Source organism: Mustela nigripes, chromosome 2, assembly GCF_022355385.1.
Source record: "Mustela nigripes isolate SB6536 chromosome 2, MUSNIG.SB6536, whole genome shotgun sequence".
In the NCBI taxonomy this organism is placed as follows: Eukaryota; Metazoa; Chordata; class Mammalia; order Carnivora; family Mustelidae; genus Mustela; species Mustela nigripes.
The window spans coordinates 53,217,225-53,240,274 of NC_081558.1; the positions used below are offsets into that span (position 1 = coordinate 53,217,225).

Consider the following 23,050-nt stretch of genomic DNA (forward strand, 5'->3'; position numbering starts at 1 on the left):
GCACGGGGGAAGGGAGAATGAGAATCTCTAACAGACCAACCATTAAGCGCAGAGCCTGAGGCAGGGCTCAATCCCACAACCCTGAGGATCACGACCCAAGCCAAAATCAAGAGTCAGATGCTTAACTGGCTGAGCCACCCAGGTACCCCATAGTCTTGCCTCTTTTTTTTTTTTTTTTTAAGATTTTTATTCATTCATTCGAGAGAGAGACAGTGAGAGAGAGCATGAGCGAGGAGAAGGTCAGAGGAAGAAGCAGACTCCCCATGGAGCTGGGAGCCTGAGGTGGGACTCGATCCTGGGACTCTGGGATCATGACCTGGGCCGAAGGCAGTCATCCAACCAACTGAGCCACCCAGGTGTCCCTAGTCTTGCCTCTTCTAATCCATTCTTCATGTTGCAACCATAATGATTTTTATAAAATGCAAATACAGTTTTGCCACCCTCCAGCCCCCAGATCTCTCACTGGCTTTCCACTGCTCTGGGAATAATGATTAATACACTGACAGGCTTCAGTAAGACCTTTTATGATCTGGGCTCTGTTATTTCTCCGTCCTCACTTCTGTACAGCATCTGCCTGGCATTTTATTCATCTTGAGCTAAATTTAGTTCCCTAGACACACTGTGATCTCTTCATTCAGGGCTTTTGAACAAGCACTTCTCTGTGTCTGGATACTCTTCCTTCTCCTCGGGGTAACGCCTACTTGTTCTTAAAGTAATGGGCTGGGCATCGTTTGCTCCTTCTCTTCAAACTGTGCAAACACAAAGTGATTGAAAGATATTCTAACTCAGAGGTTAAGAGGGAGGGCTCTGTGAACTGATGGCCCAGTTTTGAATCCTGGCTGTCATCTACCAGCTTTGAAACGGTATGCCAGGCCTCACTCTTCTGTGCCTGTGTTTCCCCTGGCATAAGTTAGGGAATAATAAGAGTCCCTATTATATAATATAATCTAATATATATAATATAGAGAGCCTATTATATAAGGCTGTGGTGGGGATTAAATGAATAAATCTATAGAAAGTGCTTAGAATACTGCCTGACATTGTCAGGGCTCAACCAGTATTTGCCATTACTTTTAGGCATCTCCAAAGCACCCTATAGTTACCTCTATAATTAAGCATTTATCAGATAAATATAATTCCCAATTTACTTACCTGACTACTTTACTGCATTTTAAGATCCTTATATTTGGGACAATGTCTTATTCATTAAGCTTCAGTTCCTGACACACAATATTTATTAAATATTTGTTAAATGACTGAATAAATGAATGAATGAACTTGTCTTCATGCAACAACCACTTCTAATCTTCTATTATGAGGATAAATTCTGTCTTCCCCACTTGATGTACTACAAGCATCCTTACTCAGGATCACAAGTATGGTTATCTTGGCCAATCCCATCTCCTTCCAACCTAATGTTGCTTAGCAACACTGAATTAACCAGTTGAATTAAATTCTCCTCCCTGAGAGCCTTTAGTCTTCTCCTGGCTTTTCCACTGGCCATAACTTCTGATCTATTTCTACACAACCCATTGTAACCTGAAATTCCAGGGAAAGACATTCCTCTATCTCCTGCCCATTTGTTAGAGTAGGTTAGTTATACAAGAAGGGGTTGAGGGCAGTTAAATTCAAGTTAGAGTTTGGAGTTACATAGGGTCAGGGGTCCTGTGATTTCTGAAAATAATACTGAGCTGAGGGATTTTATTTTTCCTGATCTTGTAAAAGCTACTGAAATCCAAGGCCTTGTTATAATTTACTTACATGCTGGGTGGGTAGAACAGGCTGAGTGAAAGGGGATTAAGTAGGATGTAGGGATGCAAGTTTTAGTCTAGGCTGTCGACAAATAGATGTGACTTTGGAAGTCACCGCCTTTCTGGGCCTTATTTATCCCACCTGTAAAGTGAAGAAGTATAAATGGTGTCTAAGTTTGCCATAAATTCTGACGTATCATGCATCATCTCTCCAGAAGTAGCTCATTCTAGGAAGACATTTTCTGCTCTTCCACTTGATCTCAAGACACAGAATAGAAATGGTACAGAAGAAACCATAGCTCCATGTCTTTAGCTCCATGGTCAGTAATAACTGAAAATAATCATAGAAATCGTCTGAATAAACCAGGAAAGAATTATTCATATCTTGCAGGTGAGGCCTCAAGTGGGATGTAATACTGGACTTTTGAGTAAAACAGGCTTGAATCAAGTCCCAGCTAAGCCATGTACTAGTTTGAGGGCTGTGGGCCAGTGGGTCTGTGGTTAACTTCTTTATTTATTTATTTATTTTTTAGATTTTCAAAATTTATTTATTTGACAGAGATCACAAGTAGGCAGAGAGCGAGTGAGAGAGGAGGGGAAACAGGCTCCCTGCTGAGCAGAGAGCCCGATGCAGGCCTCAATTACCAGGACCCTGAGATCATGATCCGAGCTGAAGGCAGAGGCTTTAACCCACTGAGCCACCGAGGTGTCTCTGTTGGTTAACTTGTTCTTTTTTTTTTTTTTTTTTTAAAGATTTTCTTTATTTATTTGACAGACAGAGGTCACAAGTAGGCAGAGAGGCAGGCAGAGAGAGAGGAAGGGAAGCAGACTCCCTGCTGATCAGAGAGCCAGATGTGGGGCTCGATCCCAGGACCTTGGGATCATGACCTGGGCCAAAGGCAGAGGCTTTAACCCACTGAGCCACCCAGGTGCCCCTCTTTACCTTCAGTTTCCTTGGCTATAAAAAAGCAGGACTCATATCTATGTTGTAGAAGTAGGGTAAGGATCAAAAGAAGCAGTTCATGTATCACACCTGGTGTGTAGGCCTTGAATGAACATTAGGTCATTTTCCCTGTTCTATTCAATCCTTTGCTAGCCAAAAGTACTTTCACAGATTCCCACCCGGGCCTGTGAAACTATTCATTTGCTTGTCCTCAAAGGTATTTGGGTCCCTTGGATAAATGTCTAACACATACATTTCAAATTCAAATATTATACAAACCTAGATATCTTCAAATTCAAGCAGTGCGTCAAGGTAACAAATACTGTGCTGTGAAAAAGGATCATTTTATTAATCTATACGTAACACATATAAAAGCAAAATCAGGATGTTTTCCTTAGCCATCCTTTCCACATTTTGTGTAGCTTTAGTGAACTATAAACCACTGTTTTCTTCACACCTAAAAGACAAAGAGAAAAGATGGTGAAAAAATTGGTGCTTGCTGACTACATACTCAGCTGGAGCTTCCATGATATTCTAATCAGAGACCTAACTTTGGAGTGGAGCAGTAATGGGATGACTGGGAAGCCCAGGAGACCGTTTTTTTTTTGTTGTTTTGTTTTAAGATTTTATTTATTTATTTGACACAGAGAGAGAAAGATCATAAGTAGGCAGAGAGGCAGCAGAGAGAGAGGGGGGGAAGCAGGCTCCCTGCTGAGCAGAGAGCCTAACACGGGGCTCAGTCCCAGGACCCCGAGACCATGATCCAAGCTGAAGGCTAAGGCTTAACCCACTGAGCCACCCAGGTGCCCCTGGAGTAAGTGAATCTTTTGACTCACAGGTCTATCATCAACCTTTGACTTGAGTAGCTCTTTTAGAGGAGAAAGGAAAACAAAGACAAAACTCTGTATGTAACTAACTGGATGTCCTCAGCTTCCTTTCTATGCCAGCATTCCGACCACCCCAACCCAGCTCCCTGCTGCTGTGTAGCTGCGTGTGTCACCAGTCTGCCCAGAACAAATGTCATTCTATCACTTTCTGCGGGTACACTCCTCAACCCCTTTCAGATTCCTTCTACAGAAATGCCTCCCTGGACAACCCAGGCCAATTCAGACACAGCTCCTCCTGGTCCCAGAACAGCACCTGTGCTGACCTCTCATACACACTTAACCACACTGTGTGGTGTTCATCAGCTTACTGATCTGTCCCTGCACCTAGACTGGGGGCTCCTCAAGGACGGGGAGCTCGTCCCACTCATCTCTGTATCCCTATCACATAGTAGGGACTCAGTAAATGCTTTTGAAATGATGGAACAGATGTACCTCATCTGACCTTCTAGCACCCCTCACCTCATTAATCACAAGCAGCTGATGAAACTGGAGAAGAGACTCTCTGGGAGCTAATGGGACAGAAGTAAAATGGGGTAGAATATGGGGATGCTATTTGTCTGTCAGGTCTAATTGGAGCCTATTTGCAGATGGTATTATGGGCTTGACTTCCTTTGTACTGAGGATGAGATCACTTAGTCTGTGTTTCAGGGTGTGGCTCAAAGATCCAAACGGTCTTTTCCCCCAAGAGATAGGAATTGTGGTTTGTGCTGCCAGTCTGAAATGCACACCTCTGGCAGTGCACTTTAAGCACAGGTAGGCATTGTGGATGAGGTAACAGGACTGAATTTGGAGACTGCTAGCATTGGGGTTTGAGTAGTCTCTTGAAAATACCTGGGCCTGTTACCTGTAAGCTGCCCAGTCCACTTAGAATCTTTGAAGAGGCAGTGGCAGGTAAAAAGGCTGCAGACCAGGAAAACTGTTAGCAAATTCTTCCAGAAACTCTGGCCCAGCTTGCAAACGAACTGAGCCTCGTCAAGAAACTCAGAGCTCCTTTCCCTGCCTCCACCTCTTTTAATTTTCTCCCTGGAGCAACCACTTTGGCGAACCTCATCCACTTGAGCATTGAGACTGGAAACTTCTTACGTAAGGTGCTTTTTAATATTCCAGCCAGAACCAATCAAGACACTAAGCAGAACACAGGTAGGTACATACAGTAAGGTTCAACACAGCAACCCCAGGGCACTAAGTCACAGCTAGAGGAAGGTGCACTGGCCATGATAAGTCCCAGCTCAACTTCATAAACCTTACATACAGACATGCTGGACTTTAACATTTAAGGTAGATATCTAAAGTACCTCAGTGTCACCATGCAGCCATATTTTGTTGCTACTGCATAGAAACTTCCCTTCATTGGGGCACCTGGGTGGCTCAGTCAGTTAAGTGTGTGCCTTCAGCTCCAGTCATGATGTCCTGGGATTGAGCCCCACATCAGGCTCCCTCCTCAGCAGGGAGTCTGCTTCACCCTCTCCCTCTGCCCCGGCTTATGCTCTCTCTCTTTCTCTTTCACTTTCAAATAAATAAAATCTTTAAAAAAAAAAGTCTCTCCCTTTGACAGCTCTGCCTGAGATTCTTAAAAAGACCGTAGCAGGGAACTGTGTTAGAAAGAGCACTGGAGGGGCGCCTGGGTGGCTCAGTGGGTTAAAGCCTCTGCTTTCAGCTCAGGTCATGATCCCGGGGTCCTGGGATCGAGCCCCGCATTGGGCTCTCTGCTCAGCAGGGAGCCTTCTCTCTCTTTCTGCCTCCCTCTCTGCCTACTTGTGATTTCAGTCTGTCAAATAAATAAAGTCTTAAAAAAAAAAAAAAAAAGAAAGAGCTCTGGAATAGGAGTCAAGAGACCTGAATTCTAGTCCCAACTGGGCCATAAACTTACAGTGTGTCACACCCTCTCTGGGCTTCAACTTCCTCATCTGCAAAGAGACTGGTTGGACTAGTTCAGAGTTCCCTGACAGGGGGCTGTGGGCAGGTTTCAACACTGGTCTGCAGGCAAGTTAGGAGGAAACCAGGAAAGTTTGCTCTGTGTGTGCATGCATGCACTTCTGTGCCAACGGTACAGATTTCGTTGGGTTTTCACAGGGAGCCAGGATTTGCAGAAAGTTAAGAGCCAATAGACTGGAATGAAGGATCCTTTCTGCCTTAATAGTCTAACTGCAACACAAGTGGAAAACTAAAACCCCATGAAGTTGTGGTGGGCAACCTTTCCTACACAGGGCACAAAATGCTACCCATAAAGGACAAAACTGACAAATTGTATTGAATAAAACTGAGAATGCCTTTTCATCAAAAGACACCATCAAGAAAGTGAAATGACAGACCCCCAAGTAGGAGACTTTTGCGTTTCATATATCAAAGGACCTGTATCCAGACCAAATAAGGAATTCAGTAAGAAAAGGCAGACAATTCAAGAGAAAAACAACGAAAACACTGGAATAGGCACTTCACAAAAGAGGATATCCAAATAAACATGAACAAGTGCCCAGCTTCATGAGTCATCAGGAAAATGGAAATTAAAACTCTAATATGATGCCACTACTCACTTACTGGAGTTCCTATAATGAAAAAGACACAGAGTATTAGGTGAGGAGGAGATGCACCTAGAGCTCAGCTAGTGGGAGTAGAATGTGGACAACTGTTTGATAGTATTACCAAAGAAGAACATTCACATACACTAGGATGCTGTATTCTACCCAAGTATGTACCTAAGAGAAATGTATACGTTTGCTTACCAAAAGACAGTCACAAAAATGTTCACAGCAGCACTACTGGTAAGGGCCCCAAACTGGACACTCCAAGAAACAATTAAAGGAGAGTAGATAAACTGGTATAATCATACAATGGGTTTGGTGCAATGAAGATAAATGAACTATCGCTGCTTCCAACACCATGTTAAATCTCACTGATGTAAAGAGGAGTGAAAGGCCTGGGAGACTACAGATTTATCTAAAGTTCAAAAATGGGCACAATAGAAGCATGGAATTGGAGGTCAGAGAGTAGTTACTCCTGGAGGACTAGTGACTATGACTGACACACCATCTGGGGGACAGTCCTATTCTATTTCTTCATCTTGGCCCTAGGTTCATGGGCATGTTTACTTGGTGAAAATTCACCAAATTTATGATTTGTGCACTTTTCTGTATCTATGGAGATTTTTTTCCTACTACCAGAAAACCTAGAATCTTTCATTTACTCAGTCACTGAAATACACTGAACCAGTACTTATAAAGACATTGAACTAGATGTTGAGGTTATGCTTATAGTCTCTGCTCTCACAGAGTTCACAATCCTCAGAATTCTACTTGGCTTACATTAAGCCTACTTTTGGTTTCTGCTCACTTTCTAGAGAAAAGGATGATGATTTAGGAAGTCTGCATTTAGAATGTGTCTTTAGGGAAGACAGTCTGCTAAGAGAGAAACTTTAAGAACAATCATCCTCGTCTTTGCTCCCTCCCCAATGGATAAAGATGCAACACCTCTATAGATAACAATGTCTTTAGAGACATCTTTATCCACTGAAAGTGAGTCATTATAAATTTTGACTAGTATCTAAAGTCAAGTCTTTTTTGGAAGTGTATAGAAATCCACTTCAATATCTGGATCCTCAAGTTTTACTTTTGTTCATTTTCAGCCTGTTTCACATGACCTGCAGCAAAGTTACTACACATGTAAGACCACAAGTCCTTGTGTGACCTTAAATAAGATGCGTCCAGTGACAGACATGGTTCTCCAGGAAACAATATGAGGCAGCAATATGAGTAGGTTGTGAGAGGTCTCTCCCTTCCCATAATTCTACATTTCAGATATTTAGGAGGGAAAATCAGTAAGCCCCCAAACATTCTTCCAATTATTTTCTAACCACAATTAGATATTATCTACAAAGAAGATCTCTTGAAGCAGAAGTACAAACTTATATTAAAAGGACTCTCAGGTTAAGTAATAAGCAAATCATTAGAAAAAAAACCCTTAATTATTATTATGTGTTCTTCTTATTTAACGTGTAGATACCAAAAAATGGAAGAAGTACTTTAGTTATAAGAAATCAGAAGCGGAGGGTAATTGACAATCCATTCTCTTGTGTTCCAGGAAAGGGCTGGTAAGGAACCCTTCAGGCATGCCAGAAACTTCTCAGCAAGATCAAACCTGTCTTGTTAATTCAGGTGAATCCTTTGAAGCTAGAGAGGTAAACAGGTATTTGTCCCCAGAGTCAGTTCTGACTGACCAGAAAGTCAGGTGGGGAAAAATAAAGCAAGATTTCAGAAATTAAGCTCATCATCCTCCCAACCTCCCTCACCTCTGGGAATGGCACCACTTCCCAAGCCAGACACGGAGTTATCTCTGACTCCTCTCTCTCCTTCACTTCCCATATCCCTCCAACCATCTGGAACAGATAACTTGACCTCTAAATACTGTGTGCATCTCTTCTCTCTACCTGTACTGCCATGACCTGAGTTCAGGGGGCAACCACAGCTCCTCTCTGACTGGCTGCAATCACAGCTAATCAGTTTCCTGAGCAAGAATGTTATTTCCCTTCCATCTGCTCTCTACTCTCTAGCCATTGAAGTCTTTCTACAGTCCTTCCTTGGCTTCCCTCCACCCTCAAAAATAAACTCTGAATTCCTCTGCCTGGCTTTTCAGGCTCCCTTCACCAGCTGCTGCTTACTTCTCAGTCTTATCACTAAATCTCCCATCTCTCTCCTATTCCCATACCAGAAGACTCAGACAGGTTAGTAATGTGAAGGCTGTTGCTGATCAGAATACAACACTTTGCTTTGCTGGTCTTCTGTGACCAGTCTGAGAAGTGATGCCATCTGCTGCTACCATGAAAAGAAGAGAAGACAAGTATCAGGAGACTAAATGGCCTTTCACTTCTCCTGAGCTGTTGGTGAGTTAGGCTAAAAGGGGGAAAAAGTGTTTGGGTTTGGAGGCATATCTGTACTCAACTTTGAACATGGGTGTATCTGATGAAGGGATTGAGGGAACTAATAAAGACAGAGTGTCAGACCACATGAGAACAGGCAACTGTGTTATCTAACACACTTTATGAGAAAAGGCAATCCTCTGGGCTGGTTATAGATTCCTGGCCTCTATCTTGTCTAGGAATATAGAGTTGTTTAGATCTAGACTCACCCAAGTTTATAAAGCACCTACTAGGTTCATACTGGACATGCTGAACTCATAGTGGCTTGGGTATTAGTATCCCTTCCACTTTAAGGAAGGAGGACTAACTAACATGCCAGGGTTAGAGAGTGAAAAATAAGTTGCTACAACTCAAATCCAGGTCTTCTGACCCCAAGCGGAGCTCCTTGGTTAGTGCTCTCTCTGAACTGAACTTGAATATAAAAGGTATTCACTAGCTAAAGGGGAAGACTGAACCTTCCTTTTCACCCCCACTGAGTGGGATGGTGAGAAAGGGGAGGGGTGAGAATGGCTTCTATGGAATACAAACTCCATCAAATACACAGGTTCTCCCCCGTCACATGATGGATCAGCCAGCTGAAAAACTGAACACAAGTAGAACTTTGAGGGTCTTGCCTTAGCAAAGTGAGCAGTGTGACAGCTATGACCACAATGAGATGCTTCTAAGGAAAACATGCAGAAGCATAAAGGTTCTGAAACTTGCTGTGAAGTCAGAGGGAAAAGAAACAGTAAACCAGCCACTTGGGGCCTTTCGTTGCTAGTTTACTACAATTGGAGACCTGGTTAATGGGTCAGCAAATGTCATCTGAATATGACACTGCAAAGAGGCCTATTCTTTTTTCTTTTCTTTCTTTCTTTTTAAAAATATTTTTATTTATTTATTTGGCAGAAAGAGTGAGAGAGCATAAGCAGGCAGAGCAGCAGAGGGAGAGGGAGAAGCAGGCTCCCCACTGAGCAGGGAGCCTGATGAGGGGCTCGATCCCAGGAGATCACGACCTGAGCCAAAGGCAGTCGCTTAACCAAATGAGCCACCCAGCCACCCCCCCAAAGAGGCCTATTCTAAAGAGGGGTCAGGAAACTTTTAGGTAATGGTACCAAAAAGAGAAAGTCCATGTACAGTGCTAGATGGGTTTGTTTATCGTAAGATGTAATTTTCACAACCTGGTGAGGCAGGTATAATTATCTCTATGAAATTAAAACTAAAAAAAAAAAAATTGGGTGACTTGCCCAAGTCACAGTAGTTATATTGGAATATGAGCTCCAGGCTCTAGGCCTTTGGCCTGGGTCAACTTCACAGCCCACAAGCACCATAAAACCAGAGAAGCCAGAGCACAAGGTAAGTAAACCCACACTTTGAAGGGATGCCCATCACTTTCCACAGTTTCTGCACCTGCAGAGCAGGCTGCATACATTCAGGTATTTTGGCCTTCCATGATCCAATAAGGCATCTTTAGAAAGGAAAGGGAAGTAGGCAGTGAGCACACGCAGGAAGGAACACTGGGCACTAGCCCAGCCACATGAAACGGCTGCAGTTTGTATCACCCGCTGCCCTCTGCTGGCCACTGGAAATAACAAGTGGAAAGAGGACCAAAGATTCATTTCACGTTGAAGCGTCAAGAGGTGATGATGACGGATTTCTAAAAACATTTTATTAGACAAAAACTCAAACTTATAAAAGAAGAGTAGAATATGTCCCATGTTTCTTCACTCAGCTTCAACAATTTATCAATTCAGGGAGAATATTGTGTCATCTACCCCAACCCACTTCCCTCCACTATGTTTTTTTCCAAGCAAAACCCAAACATCCTGTCATTTCATCTGTAAAAATTTTAATATGTATTTCTAAAAGAAAAGAAAAATTAAAAAAACCCATAACACCTGATCACAGCTTAAAAAAAAGTCCATAAATCCAATAATTCCTTATGGGCCAAACAGCCCCAAATGGGGGGCGGGGTGGAGAAAGAAAGAAAGACCTAAAGCATTCAGCCTCACCCAAGAAGCTGCAATCATGCAAATCACAGATTAATAGCCTGAACCACCCAAGCAAACAAAAACACTTCATCTATAGCCTTGCCAGGATAAACCAGCAGGAACATAGATAAAAAGACTATGTGAACTGGAAATGCAAAGCTATGTACTTCTGTATAGTAGGAAGATTTTCAGCACATGGGCTACTAAATCTTTGTTGCATTTTTGGCTAAATCTTTCCAAAGACTCAGGAGGGGCAGCACTGTGTCCTTGGGGCCAAACATAGCTGGGTATCCATTGGGGTGAGAGGTAAGAGGGTGACCACACCCACTTCCCTGGGCAATCTCAGCCCAGGGATCAGAATCAGGCTGAAAGAGTATTCCCTACTTTGTATTACCTCTACGCCATCTATCACCCAGTATTGCAAATTTCTATTCACACATCTGCCTCCCCTTCTAGATAACGAACTCCTTGAAGGCAGAATGATGTGTTCATTTTTGTATCCTGCATGGCTGACACATTAGAGAGGCTCAGTAGATGGTCACATAAAGAAAGACTGAGTCAGGAAAGTCCATCATTTGACAATACCAAGTGTTGGAGAGAAATGGGGAGAAAAGAGAACACTAATTTCCTGCTAGTAGACCTATACATTGATGTAACCACTCCGGAGGGCAATGTGGCAATATCCAAAGATATGTTCAAATGCTTAAGCCTCTAAGACAAGAACAGAATATTTAAATTAAAAAATATATATATACATTCTGGGGCTCCTGGGTGGCTCAGTTGGGTAAGCGTCTGACTTCTGATTTCAGCTCAGGTCATGATCTCAGGATCATGAGCTCAAGTCCCACATGGGGCTCTGTGCTCAGCATGAAATCTGCTTGAGATTCTCTGCCTCTCCCTCTGCCCCTTCCCCTGCTCATGTGCACACGTATGTGCACACACTCACTCTAATAAATAAATCTTTTTTTTTTTTAAGATTTTATTTATTTGACAGACAGAGATCACAAGTAGGCAGAGAGGTAGGCAGAGAGAGAGAAGGGGAAGCAGCCTCCCTGCTGAGCAGAGAGCCCGATGTGCGGCTTGATCCCAGAACTCTGGGATCATGACCAGAGCCGAAGGCAGAGGCTTTAACCCATTGAGCCACCCACGCACCCCAATAAATCTTTTTTTTTTTTAAAGATTTTATTTATTTATTTGAGAGAGAGAGAGTATGAGAAGGGGGAGGGTCAGAGGGAGAAGCAGACTCCCTGCCAAGCAGGGAGCCCGACGCGGGACTCGATCCCGGGACTCCAGGATCATGACCTGAGCCGAAGGCAGTCACGCTACCAACCGAGCCGCCCAGGCATCCGCCCCAATAAATCTTTAAAAAAATTTAAAAAAATGTACATTCAGAGAATAAAAAAGAACACAGATAGAGCTCCTGAAAATTAAAAATATAATAACAGAAATACTCAAGAAGGGTTGGAAGCTAAAGTTGAGAAAATCTCCTAGAAAGCAGAGCAAAAAGACAGAAATCAAAAACAGGAGAAAAAAGAAAGAAAGCCAAAGGGCTCTTCAAGGAGGTCTAATATTCGAATAAAAGGAGTTCCAGAAAGAGAAGAGAGAAAACAGATGGGAAGAAGGTAAAAAAACAATAAAAGAAAAATTTCTTATATTCTTATTTTCTAAGTTTCCAAAATGAAAGGCCAATGAGTACCCAGTAAAGTAGATAAGAACAGATACATTATCAAAGCATATTAATGAGAAATATCAGAGCCCTGGGGGCAAGTGAAGACCTAACCAGCTTCCAGAAAGAACATACACAAAGGATTGAGAATGGCTCTGGATCTCAAGAGCAATCCTCAAATGAGATGATAATTGGAATAATGATATCAAAATTCTTATTCTTTTAAAGATTTTATTTATTTATTTGACAGAGAGAGATCACAAGTAGGCAGAGACAGAAGAGGAAGCAGGCTCCTTGCTGAGCAGAGAGCCAGACGTAGGGCTTGATCCCAGGACCCTGGGACCATGACCTGAGCCGAAGGCAGAGGCTTTAACCCACTGAGCCACCCAGGCGCCCCATGATATCAAAATTCTTAAAGAAATGATTTCTATCTCCAGCTTAAATGTCCATTATCTGTAAGGATTAGCTAACGAGATTTCTAGTTATACACAGTCTCCCGATTTGCCTCCCTGCATCCTTACTCAGGAAGTTACTGGAGGCATGCTTCATCAAAATGCAAGTATACACCACAAAAGTAAAAGACATAAGAGATGGGAAGATAGGGGATCCCTCCCAAAAGACAGGGGAAGACAATCTCCGTGGGAAAACAAAGTTGTGCAGGGAAGGAAAAGTGTATGATACGGCTCACCTATGAATCACAGTTAGAGACTCATATGTTGTAAATGCTGACAACTGGCTTCACCGAAGGTGCACAGTAACTACCCGAGGACTGAGGGATGGGAGGGGTGAGCATGTGTGGCCTGGTGGGTACAAGAGCTGAATTCTAATCTGCCACAGTGAGAAGTCCACAGATGATGCCAACAACTGAAAAGGAGAGAGGCGGCAGTATACACATACTATTTAGCAAACTGGCAGTGGAAATAAAACCAACCCACTAGGAGAGTTAGCAGCAGGTGTCTCTGGAAAGGTGAAAATGCAGGGGTCGGGGAGTGTGTGGAAGGGCAAGGTACTGCTGCTTTGGTAACGATCTGCACATGTGACTTCCATAAATCCTAAAATGAGGGGATAACCTGCATACAAGGAGTTATTTGGAAAACTGAAGAGAGGCAGTAAGGCTTCCAACAGTACATTACATGGTTTTGACTGTTTCAGACTGATGACAGTGCTGTTTTGCCAGTCTGTACACCAGTGCTATGTCCTAGTTCATGACTGTCATAATTTAGCACTTCAGAAGTACTTGCAGGATACAGATACAGCTTTACATTTTAATCAGGAATACTGAGACCTTTGATCCAACAGGTACATTAAGCCTAGATCTTCAAGAAGGAAATGATTTTACTTTGCAAATAACTAATGTCTCTAAGACGATGTTTTTAGGTGTTGGTTCAGAGGCTCTTCCCTGTCCCCTCCCTTGAAAGAGAGCTCTTATAACCCAGGACTCGGCCCAGGTAACACACACAGGAGACGAGGGTAGCAAATGGTGATAGGAGCTTTGTATAGCAATATGTACATTTGTGTTATAGGCCTTTTCACGCTTTATGTGTAGATTTTTACCTGTAACCTTCATTACATTGTGAATTAAATGTAAGTCTTGTCAAAAACAGAAACAAAAAACCAAAAACAACCAACCATGGATTTTTGGAAGTTCTTACCAGCAGTGAAAATGCCTTTGGTGCTCTGTTTCATACTAGAGGGTCTCACAATTGCTGAAAGCCCTGTGAGAGAAAACCAACAAAGATGCAAAAAAACCCAGATGTTAGTCATCTTCACACGTTTAAAACCTAAAACAAAATACTCTTTCCAGTTATCTATAACACCAGCAAATCCAGCTCTGCCCTGGTGTCACAGAATGACAATGGAAGGGGTATCAGGATTGAGGGCCAGGAGATCAGAGCTGCCAGCTGTGTTACCGACCAGCTGTGGGAGCTCAGACAAATGCCTGGTCCCCTCTGCGCCTGGGCCTCCTCGCCTTAATTAAAACAGGAGGTAGATTAAATCAACCTCGAAGCTCATTTTATGACTTTTAAATCTGGTTAAGGCTGCTGGTTCTCAACCCCAACATCTGAAATGATTAAAAAGAACCCAAAGTTTCCATCTAGGAGCTTTCATTCCTCAGTCCTCCATCCTCTCACAAAGGCAGAAGAGATCATATTGTGACAGAATCATGTTAAAATGAAAACAAACAATGTGCCTCCTCACTTATCTTCAGAAATAGATACCTGGGAATCTAGATGCATGCCCTGATAGCCTGGGGCAGGTCCCCGGGAGAATGCATCACTGGGTAGGGTATCTAAGCCAGTAGCTTGCATCCTTGAGGAGCTCTAGAAATATTTACTCAATAAAACAGGAGAATGTGCTCATCTGGAGAAGAGAGTCATTTTTAGTCATGATTATTTCTTTACGGACAGCCCTTGTAAACACCTCAAAGGGAAGCAGGTCTCTGAAGATAAGATTTTTGGGTAAACAGGAGCACCTGGGTGGCTCAGTTGTTAAGCGTTTGCCTTTGGCTCAGGTTATGATCCCAGCATCCTGGGATAGAGCCCCACATCAGGTTCCCTGCTCCTCGGGAAGCCTGCTTCTCCCTCTCCCTCTTCCCCTGCTTGTATTCCCTCTCTCACTCTGTCAAATAAATAAATAAAATCTTAAAAAAAAAAAAAAAGATTTTTGGGTAAACACTGAGAAGGCCCCAGGGTAATATGTGGAACATGGGCCATGTCAGAGGGAACTGACGAAACACATGATGAGACACACTGAACAGGAGTCAGCTGGTGAAAGCTGTATTCCTGATGTTATAAAAGCACTAAAAATGTCACCAGTCTCCTTCCTTCTCAGACCACCATGAAGGACATGGAGGAGTCTTTGGAAAAACTTCTAGAAGTTATGTTCTTAGAACCAAAACAAACATTGTTTTTTCCTTTGACAGTGATTTAGGATCCAGGAATCTGAAAACAGAAGTACTTTCACCACCCTACTTCAAACAAATGACAATTTAGATTTGGAAAAACCCCAGACTGTTAGCGCTTTCTTCTTCCATGAGACAATCTGTCTCTCCATCTCACCAGGAAAGGAAGAATAAAGAATACATTTCAGTCACAGAGTTTGCTTTTTACCCATGGTCAGCATTTCCTGAATATCAAATCCAGAAACATACCTAGTCGCACCACTTCTCCACAGTCAGGATCATGAGCAACTTGCAATAAAGTTTCTTCCACATCTCTGTTTTTTCCAGGAGGGTCCATAATATGATTAATTTGTTGCTGTAAGGTTTTGGGCAATGTCATTAGCTGAGTGAATTGTCCTTCTGGGCTTTTATCTATCTAAGGGGGGAAAAAAGATAATGTCTATGCAAAGTTCTTTGAATTTTATAAAGATTCAACGACACATGGCTTCTCTTTCAAATCACATAAACATACACTGAACCTATTCCCTAGACTGGGCAGCACACTAAGGAGACTTGCTCCTTTCTGAAACTGAATGCACAAGAGTTCACATGCTAAGTTCCTTCAAAGAGGTCAACTCCTTTCCTATAATGGTCCATTTTTACATGAAAAAAGTATAGAAGCTTCTTTCAACGATCAATTTCTGTCTCTCAGTTTTGAAGTTCCTATGGGTCTTATATCCAGCAGCTGAAGGAACTGAGGCTGCTACTAACATTGACTGAGGCTCAGCAAATCCAGGTACTCACTCTCTCCCATTTTAAACACAGAGGCACTGAGTGGCACAACCAGGGTCCTACCGCCACTGCGAGAGAGCCACCTCTAACCTCGTGCCTCCTGCCTTCTGGGCCTTTTTATTCACCAGGCCGTATTTCATTAACTGTAGGAATAAACTGAAGACAAGTTTATTTGCTTTCAACCTTCTGGCACATAGTAGGTAGTCAAAAACCCTAGCTGAGTAAGGAATGAATAAGTGCATCAATAAAACTTAGTTTTTGTTATTTCTTAAGGAGGATTAAATTACACCAGTGGTTTCTGTGCCCCACATATTCCAAGGACATCAAGTTGAAAGATAAATACAGAAATAAAACATACAAACTACACATCAGACTTTACTTTGAATCCAAATTTAGCCACAGAGCCAAGACCACACCTAGCTTCCCTAACTCCTAGTCTAATATACTTTACTTCATGGAACTAAGTTTTTACAAAATCATATAGACACTGCCTGCCTGTCAATGTGAGAACCGGTTAGCACCGCCCTTAATGGCTCATCCCATTATTTTTCAGGTAAGAATCTGTCTTATATTCTTTCACCAAATGTTTAGGTTTTAACTTGGACTAAGAGGAGAGTAAGAAAAAATGAGACAAATGAATGTATTAAATTTTAGATCCAGATTTTCTAGATATGACTTATTAATACTTAGTTTCACTTAGTCTACTACTTTTTTTCATATAACAAGTATTTGTTGAGTATTGTCTGGATTTTCCAGTTTTCTATAAAATTCATGCAAAGAAGAGCAAAGTTCTATTATCCACTGGCTCCAGTAAAGGGTTTTTTTTTTTTAAATTTCATATTTATCATTAAAATGATTCTAAATCCAAAGAATTTGTACTCAATAAATGATAGAAATGTGGATATTATGGGGCACCTGGGTGGCTCAGTGGATTAAGCCTCTGCCTTCAGCTTAGGTCATGATCTCAGGGTCCTGGGATCAAGCCCCTGCATTGGGCTCTCTGCTCAGCAGGGAGCCTGTTCTCCCCCACCCTGCCTACTGCTCTCTGCCTACTTGTGATCTCTGTCAAGTAAATAAATCTTTTTTTTAAAAATGTGGCTATTATTGTAAAATATATTAGAAATAAACATTTATGGATTCATACATTGGGGCTAAGAATTGAGATTAGTAAAAAGGATCTTATATTTCTGTAAGGCTTTATCTATGAATATCAAGAGTTAAAAAATAGTATTTGCCACTGCTTTCTTTTGAGGAAAAGAATGCACTGGAATTTTTGCTTGAAGACAGAACATTAGGTGACATTTTCAAATAAACTGCTAAATTCTGTGTAATTATCCTCTTTGATTCTCATTAAAACATGGAAGTGAAAGCATTTAGTTAAATCATGAGAGTCAGTAAATAAAGGAGAAGAATTTGAAAAAAAATCATGGAAGTCAAACTGCATTTTAAAAGCAGATAAGAAAAGGCCACACACTGTATGGTTCCATTTATACAAAGTGTCCAGAATAGACAAATTCATAGAGGCAGAAAACAGATTAGTGGTCACCTGTGGGGTGGGGAAGATAGAAACTACAAATGGATGTGGGATTTCTTTTTCAAGTGATGGAAATGTTGTAAAATTAGACTGTAGTGGTAGTTGCACAACTTTGTGAATATGCTAAAAAAACACTGAATTTTATAGTATGTGAATTACATCTCAATAAAGCTGATGTTTTAAAAAAGCACATGTGGTCACAGGATACTGGATGCTGCATTATACCACACAGATCCTGGCTTAAGGGCCAAGGTATCCACTCTACTAGCTGCTGGGGAAGTTGGCTGACTCCCTCTCTTAGAGTCCCTACCAGACTTGTCCTCAGCCAAAGGGAGGGCTTGGACCCAATGACTGGACAATGCAGTGTACAAAGGCCTGGCCTCTTTGCCCCAAGACGGGACAACCAGGAAAGGCCACCTAGTTCCACAGTGCCATCGTAGGATCAGATGACGGCTTGTTTCAAATCCACTCAATCCCGATCCTACACAATAGGTACCAGGAGTGGTCCTAATGCGCACACTCTGTGTTGGTATTTTAGAGCTGTCATACTAAGGAAGGCCAACTGGAAGCCTCTGAAGCTGCCATTTTACCTCTTATGCAAGACAGTGATTACAAAAACAACAACAACAAACACCATATCTCAGGAGGAACAGCAGGGTATCAGTGTTATCTGTATACCTGAAGGATACAGGGGTGTGATGCTTGATTTTGTGTCACTTGGCTAGACTATTGTGCTTAGTTGCTTGGTCAAACATTAGTCCAGATATTATTATAAGAGTACTTTTAAAGATATAATTAATATTTAAGTCAGCAGACTCTGAATAAAGCAGATTTCCCTCTATAATGCAGGAAGGCCTCATTTAATCAGCCAAAGGCCTTAAGAAAAAAGACTAAAGTTGGGGCGCCTGGGTGGCTCAGTGGGTTGAGCTGCTGCCTTCGGCTCAGGTCATGATCTCGGGGTCCTGGGATTGAGTCCCGCATTGGGCTCTCTGCTCAGTGGGGAGTCTGCTTCCTCCTCTCTCTCTCTGCCTGCCTCTCTGCCTACTTGTGATCTCTCTCTGTCAAATAAATAAAATCTTTTAAAAAAAAAAAAAGAAAAAAAAAAAAAAAGAAAAAAGACTAAAGTCTCCAAGGAAGAAGGAATTCTACCTCTAGATTGCCCTCAGACTTAAAACTACAACATACTCTTCCCTGGGTCTCCAGCCTGCTGGCATGCTCTGTACATTTCAAACTCATTAGTCTCCACAATTTAATTCCTTAAAATAAATCTCTCTCTATATATATCCTACTGGCTCAGTTTCTTTGGAGAACTCTGACTAATACAAAGGCTAATGGTCTCCATCATACTTCCTTTAAGTGTGGCCTTCACAAAATCCAAATGTGTTCTGGAAGATTACAGCAGACTACCACAACTCAACCAAGTGGAAGTCCCAGTTTCATCTGCTGTGCCAGATGCAGTAAATCTATTAGAGCAAGTCAACAGAACTGCAGGTATCTGGATGGGGCCAAAACTAGGGAATGCACTCTTTTCCATCTTTATTTGTAAGGAGGATCAGAAGCAGCTCCCATTCACGAGACAGACAATAGTATATCTATGTTTGCCTCAGGGCTCTGTTAACTCTCCCATTCTGTGTTGTAAGATCCCCCAAGGAAACCAGACAGTGTGGCCATTCCGTGTAATCTTGGGCTGACCCACTTCATCAATGCTTTGCTGCTGCTGTTACCTGGTAAGCAACAGACAAAAGTACACTGGAGTGCCTGGTAGATAAATGCACTCCAGAGGGTAGAAGATAAACCCTATGACGTTTCAGGAGTCTACCATATCAACGAAAAGTTTGGTGGCCAAGTGGTCTGATGCATGCTGGGACATCCTCTCCAAAGTAAAGATGAATTTTGTGCATCCTGCACCTCTTACTGCTAAGACTGAAGCATGATGCTTGATAAGCCTCTTCAGGTTTTGGAGGCAGCAGATTCCACACTTGACTGTAATGTTCAGACCCATTTATGAAGTGGTATAAAAGGATGCCAGTTGTGTGGGCTCAGAGCAGAAAAGAGCTCTACAACAGATCCAGGCAGCAGAGCAAGCAGGCCCTCACTTGGGCCATACACTCCATATATACTCCATAATGCTAAAGGTATCTTTGGTATAAAAAGAAGCCACAGGGGCACCTGGGTGGCTCAGTGGGTTAAGCCTCTGCCTTTGGCTCAGGTCGTGATCTTGGAGTCCTGGGATTGAGCCCCACATTGGGCTCTCTCTCAGCGGGGAGCTTGTTCCCCCCACCCCCGCCCCCTGCCTACTTGTGATCTCTGTCTGTCAAATAAATAAATAAAAATCTTAAAAAAAAAAAAAAGAAAAGAAAAAAGAAGTCACAGGAAGCTTGTGGTGGGCTCTCAGTAGGAGAATCACAATGTAGACTGCTAGGGTTCTGGAGATGGTCATGCCCTCTGGAGTGAAGAACAATACATCATTTGAAATCAGCTCCCAGATATGAGACCCTTCTAACCGTGGAGCAAAAAAAGACCATGCATCAAGAACCGTCCATCATGAACTGAGATCTCTCATATTCACCAACTGTTAAGTTCAGGCAGGCTCAACAGTAATCCACTGTAAGACAGAAGAGGTACACCAGCATAAGTAAGGCCAAAGGGCACGAGTAAGCTGCACACGCAGGAAACCCAGGCCCCATACCATCGACTATGCACTGTTGCACCAGTGCACGCCATCCTATTTCTCCACTGTTTCATGCATATGGCTACATGGAGGTTCCCTTATGACTGGCATGTGGTGGATAAAGGATGAGTTTGCTCCAGGGATGACTTGGCTTGGTATGAACAAGCCAAAACTGATGCATTACAGCCTCACTCAGGGGCAGCCCTGAAAGACACTAATGAGGGGAAATCCTCCCAAATGGGTATGCTTCCGGTAGTGCACCTGGCCATCCACTTTACATGGACAAAGCAGCCCTGGGGAAGAATATACAAAGACCCATGGGAGTGAAGCATGGTTCACTGGTTGGCCAGACCTGAAAGGAAAAATACTGGAAGACTAAAGACAAAAATCTGGGGAGAAGGAGCACCTAGGTGGCTCAGTGGGTTAAAGCCTCTGCTTTCGGCTCAGGTCATGATCCCAGGGTCCTGGGATCGAGCCCCACATCGGGCTCTCTGCTCTGCAGGAAGCCTGCTTCCTCCTCTCTCTCTGCCTGCCTCTCTGCCTACTTGTGATCTCTGACTGCCAAATAAATAAATAAAATCTTTTAAAAAAAAAAAAAAAACTGGGGAGAAGAGGTATGTGGATGCACGTACAGGAGGCATGCACAAAGTGTGAAGATCTTTGTATTTTGCTAATGTCCACGAGAAAGTATCCTTCACAGAAGAATCAACAATAACCAAAAGAACAATTCAGCCAGTTAATTCAAAAGCCTCTGGCACAATGGCTTATAAAAGGAGTAGCCATGGTGGCAGGGAACAAGGTTCTGCCTAGTCCAAGGCTGACTTAGCTACTGCTGTTGTTAAAGTCTATCCTGACAGCAACAGAAGCCAAAGCTGAGAATCTGATAATAAGACCATCTCTTGAGACTAACCAGCCACTTGGTGGACGTTAACTACATTGGACACCTTCCATCTGGGAAGGGGCAGTAATTCATCTTAACTGGAAGTTACACATGTTCTGAACATGGGTTTGCCCTTCCTGCCTACAGGACCTGGCCAATACCATGACAAGGCCTACAGGATGCCTGCTTCACCAACATGGTTGTACTATGGAACATCACTTATGGCACTCATTTTAGAGCAAAAGAGGTACAGAGTTACAGCAACGGGCACAGGACCATGCCTCCACTATAACTACCATATACTTCATCAAAGCCGCCAGACTGATAGAGCAGTTCCCAAAAAGAGGAAATCTGGGGCCCATACAGCAAAGAATTATCTAGCCCCAAATGCTAATAGTTCCATCATTAAAAAATCCTGACAGGGCAATGAAGAACAGGTAAGCCAGCAGCTTGGAGATGATACCCGGTGAGAATGGGGTGCAGTACACATCCTAAATTAATGCCTGTTACAGAGTACCTCATTCCCAACCAGTAGAATGCATAGGTCTGGGAACCAAGGGATGGAAGAGGTAGCCTTGCTTCCCATTGTTCCCAGTGACCCACTCAGAAAATGTGTGCCTCCTATGCCTACGACTTCAAGACTTTAAACTTAAAGGTATGACTGCCACCCGCTCTCTTCAGATCCCATGCCAAAAGTCCAGCAGACACAGAAAGGAGTCACCACAGTGGCAGAAGTAATTGATCCTGATCATCTGAGGTAAAGCTGCTGGTGCACAACTCTCAGTACCCCTTGCCCAATTTTGATGGTAAAGGGAAAGGGCAGCAATCGTAGCCTGAAATGGGAAATGTGACCGGGTCTCAGATGCCTTAGGGATGAGGGTCTGGGCCACCTCGTCTAGCCCAGCACAAGTGCTAGATAAGGGTGAGGGGAGTTTGGAATGTGTAGTACGGGAAGGAGCAGGGGGGTGTCAGTGACAACCTCAGTAGTGCTGGGAACTGTAATTTGGTCCATAAATCTTACTCTTGTAAGCTTCCCCAGGATAAGAGATCAATTAGGACTTAGATCATGCAGGCTTTCATAGGCCATAGCGAGGAATTTGGAAATATCTTCAGGGTTAAAGAAAATTCCCAGCCCTTTTCCCTTGCTCAGTTTCCCAAAAGTTGGCAGCTAGGCAATCTTTTCTGATTCCAAACCAGGGAGTAGATGATGTCTACTGGACATCCTACAGATGTCTGGAGAAATCCTACAGATTCTAACAGTAAGAGAAATAGAAACAATGTAAAGAAGAAGATAAAACTTCAAAAATTATAATGAAGACCACTAAAGGGGTGATGAAAGATAATGCCTTTGGAAAACAAAAACAGGATGCTATAAGAAAAAAAGAACAAAGGAAATTAAATATTTAATAGTGGTGCTAGAAGATCAGTTGGAAAAATTCTTCTGGAAAAGAGAACAGAAACCGCAAAGAAAAAGGAAGGAGAAAAGAAAAATTAAAAAGATCAAACCAGGAGGTCTGACAACCAGCTAACAGAAATTCCAGAAAGAGCAAAGTAAGAAAATGGATATGAAGAAATTATTATAGAAGTAACAAAATTTCTTAGAATTGGAGCTCAAGAGTTTCCAGACTGAAAACGCTCATGAAGTACCAGAATAATAGTGAAAAACACATATACAAAGACAAATCATCATGAAATTTAAGACTGGAAAAAGGGAAAGGATCCTAAACACTATCTGAGAGCTAAAAAAGGACAGGCAATCTGAAAGGACAGGCAATCTGAAAGTCACTGGACTTTTTAACACAACACTTAGAAACTAGAAGAAGGATGCTGTGACTTAAAAAGTCTGAGGGAAAAATTATTTCCAACCTAGAATGTAATACGTACCCCAAACTATCAATCAGTACAAGAGTAGAATGTGCAGAGGTACATGGTCTCAAAAAATTTACCTTCCTTGCAACCTATGGTAGAGAGGTACTAAAGGTATATTTCACCAAAATTAAAGCGTAATCATGAAAAAAGAAGACAAAAAATGCAGAAAACCAAAACCTAGGAAAGGAGAGAAGGCGGAAAGAACCCTCAGGGTGATAATGAAAAGATGCTCCAGGAGAAGAGCTGTGCCACAAGGCTAGAAAACAACCAGTCCAGAAAGAACAGGGCACACGG

The 23,050-nt window shown here is 42.5% G+C and overlaps 1 protein-coding gene across 4 annotated transcripts in view; it reads right to left on the reverse strand.

Moving 5' to 3' along the window:
* Positions 1-3,017: 3,017 nt before the first annotated feature.
* The window catches only part of TAMM41 (TAM41 mitochondrial translocator assembly and maintenance homolog), a 53,229-nt gene continuing 33,196 nt past the window's right edge, over positions 3,018-23,050 (reverse strand). For 2 of the 4 annotated variants that reach the window (XM_059387906.1, XM_059387908.1), the window contains 3 exons: positions 15,281-15,446; positions 13,782-13,844; positions 3,018-3,151 (listed from right to left, as the gene is read on the reverse strand). In XM_059387906.1, coding sequence (XP_059243889.1) covers positions 3,075-3,151; positions 13,782-13,844; positions 15,281-15,446 — 306 coding nt within the window. In that variant the 3' untranslated portion in view covers positions 3,018-3,074. Of the gene's footprint in view, positions 3,152-13,781; positions 13,845-15,280; positions 15,447-23,050 lie in introns of those variants that run through there. The other 2 variants (XM_059387907.1, XM_059387909.1) reach the window with 2 other exon arrangements.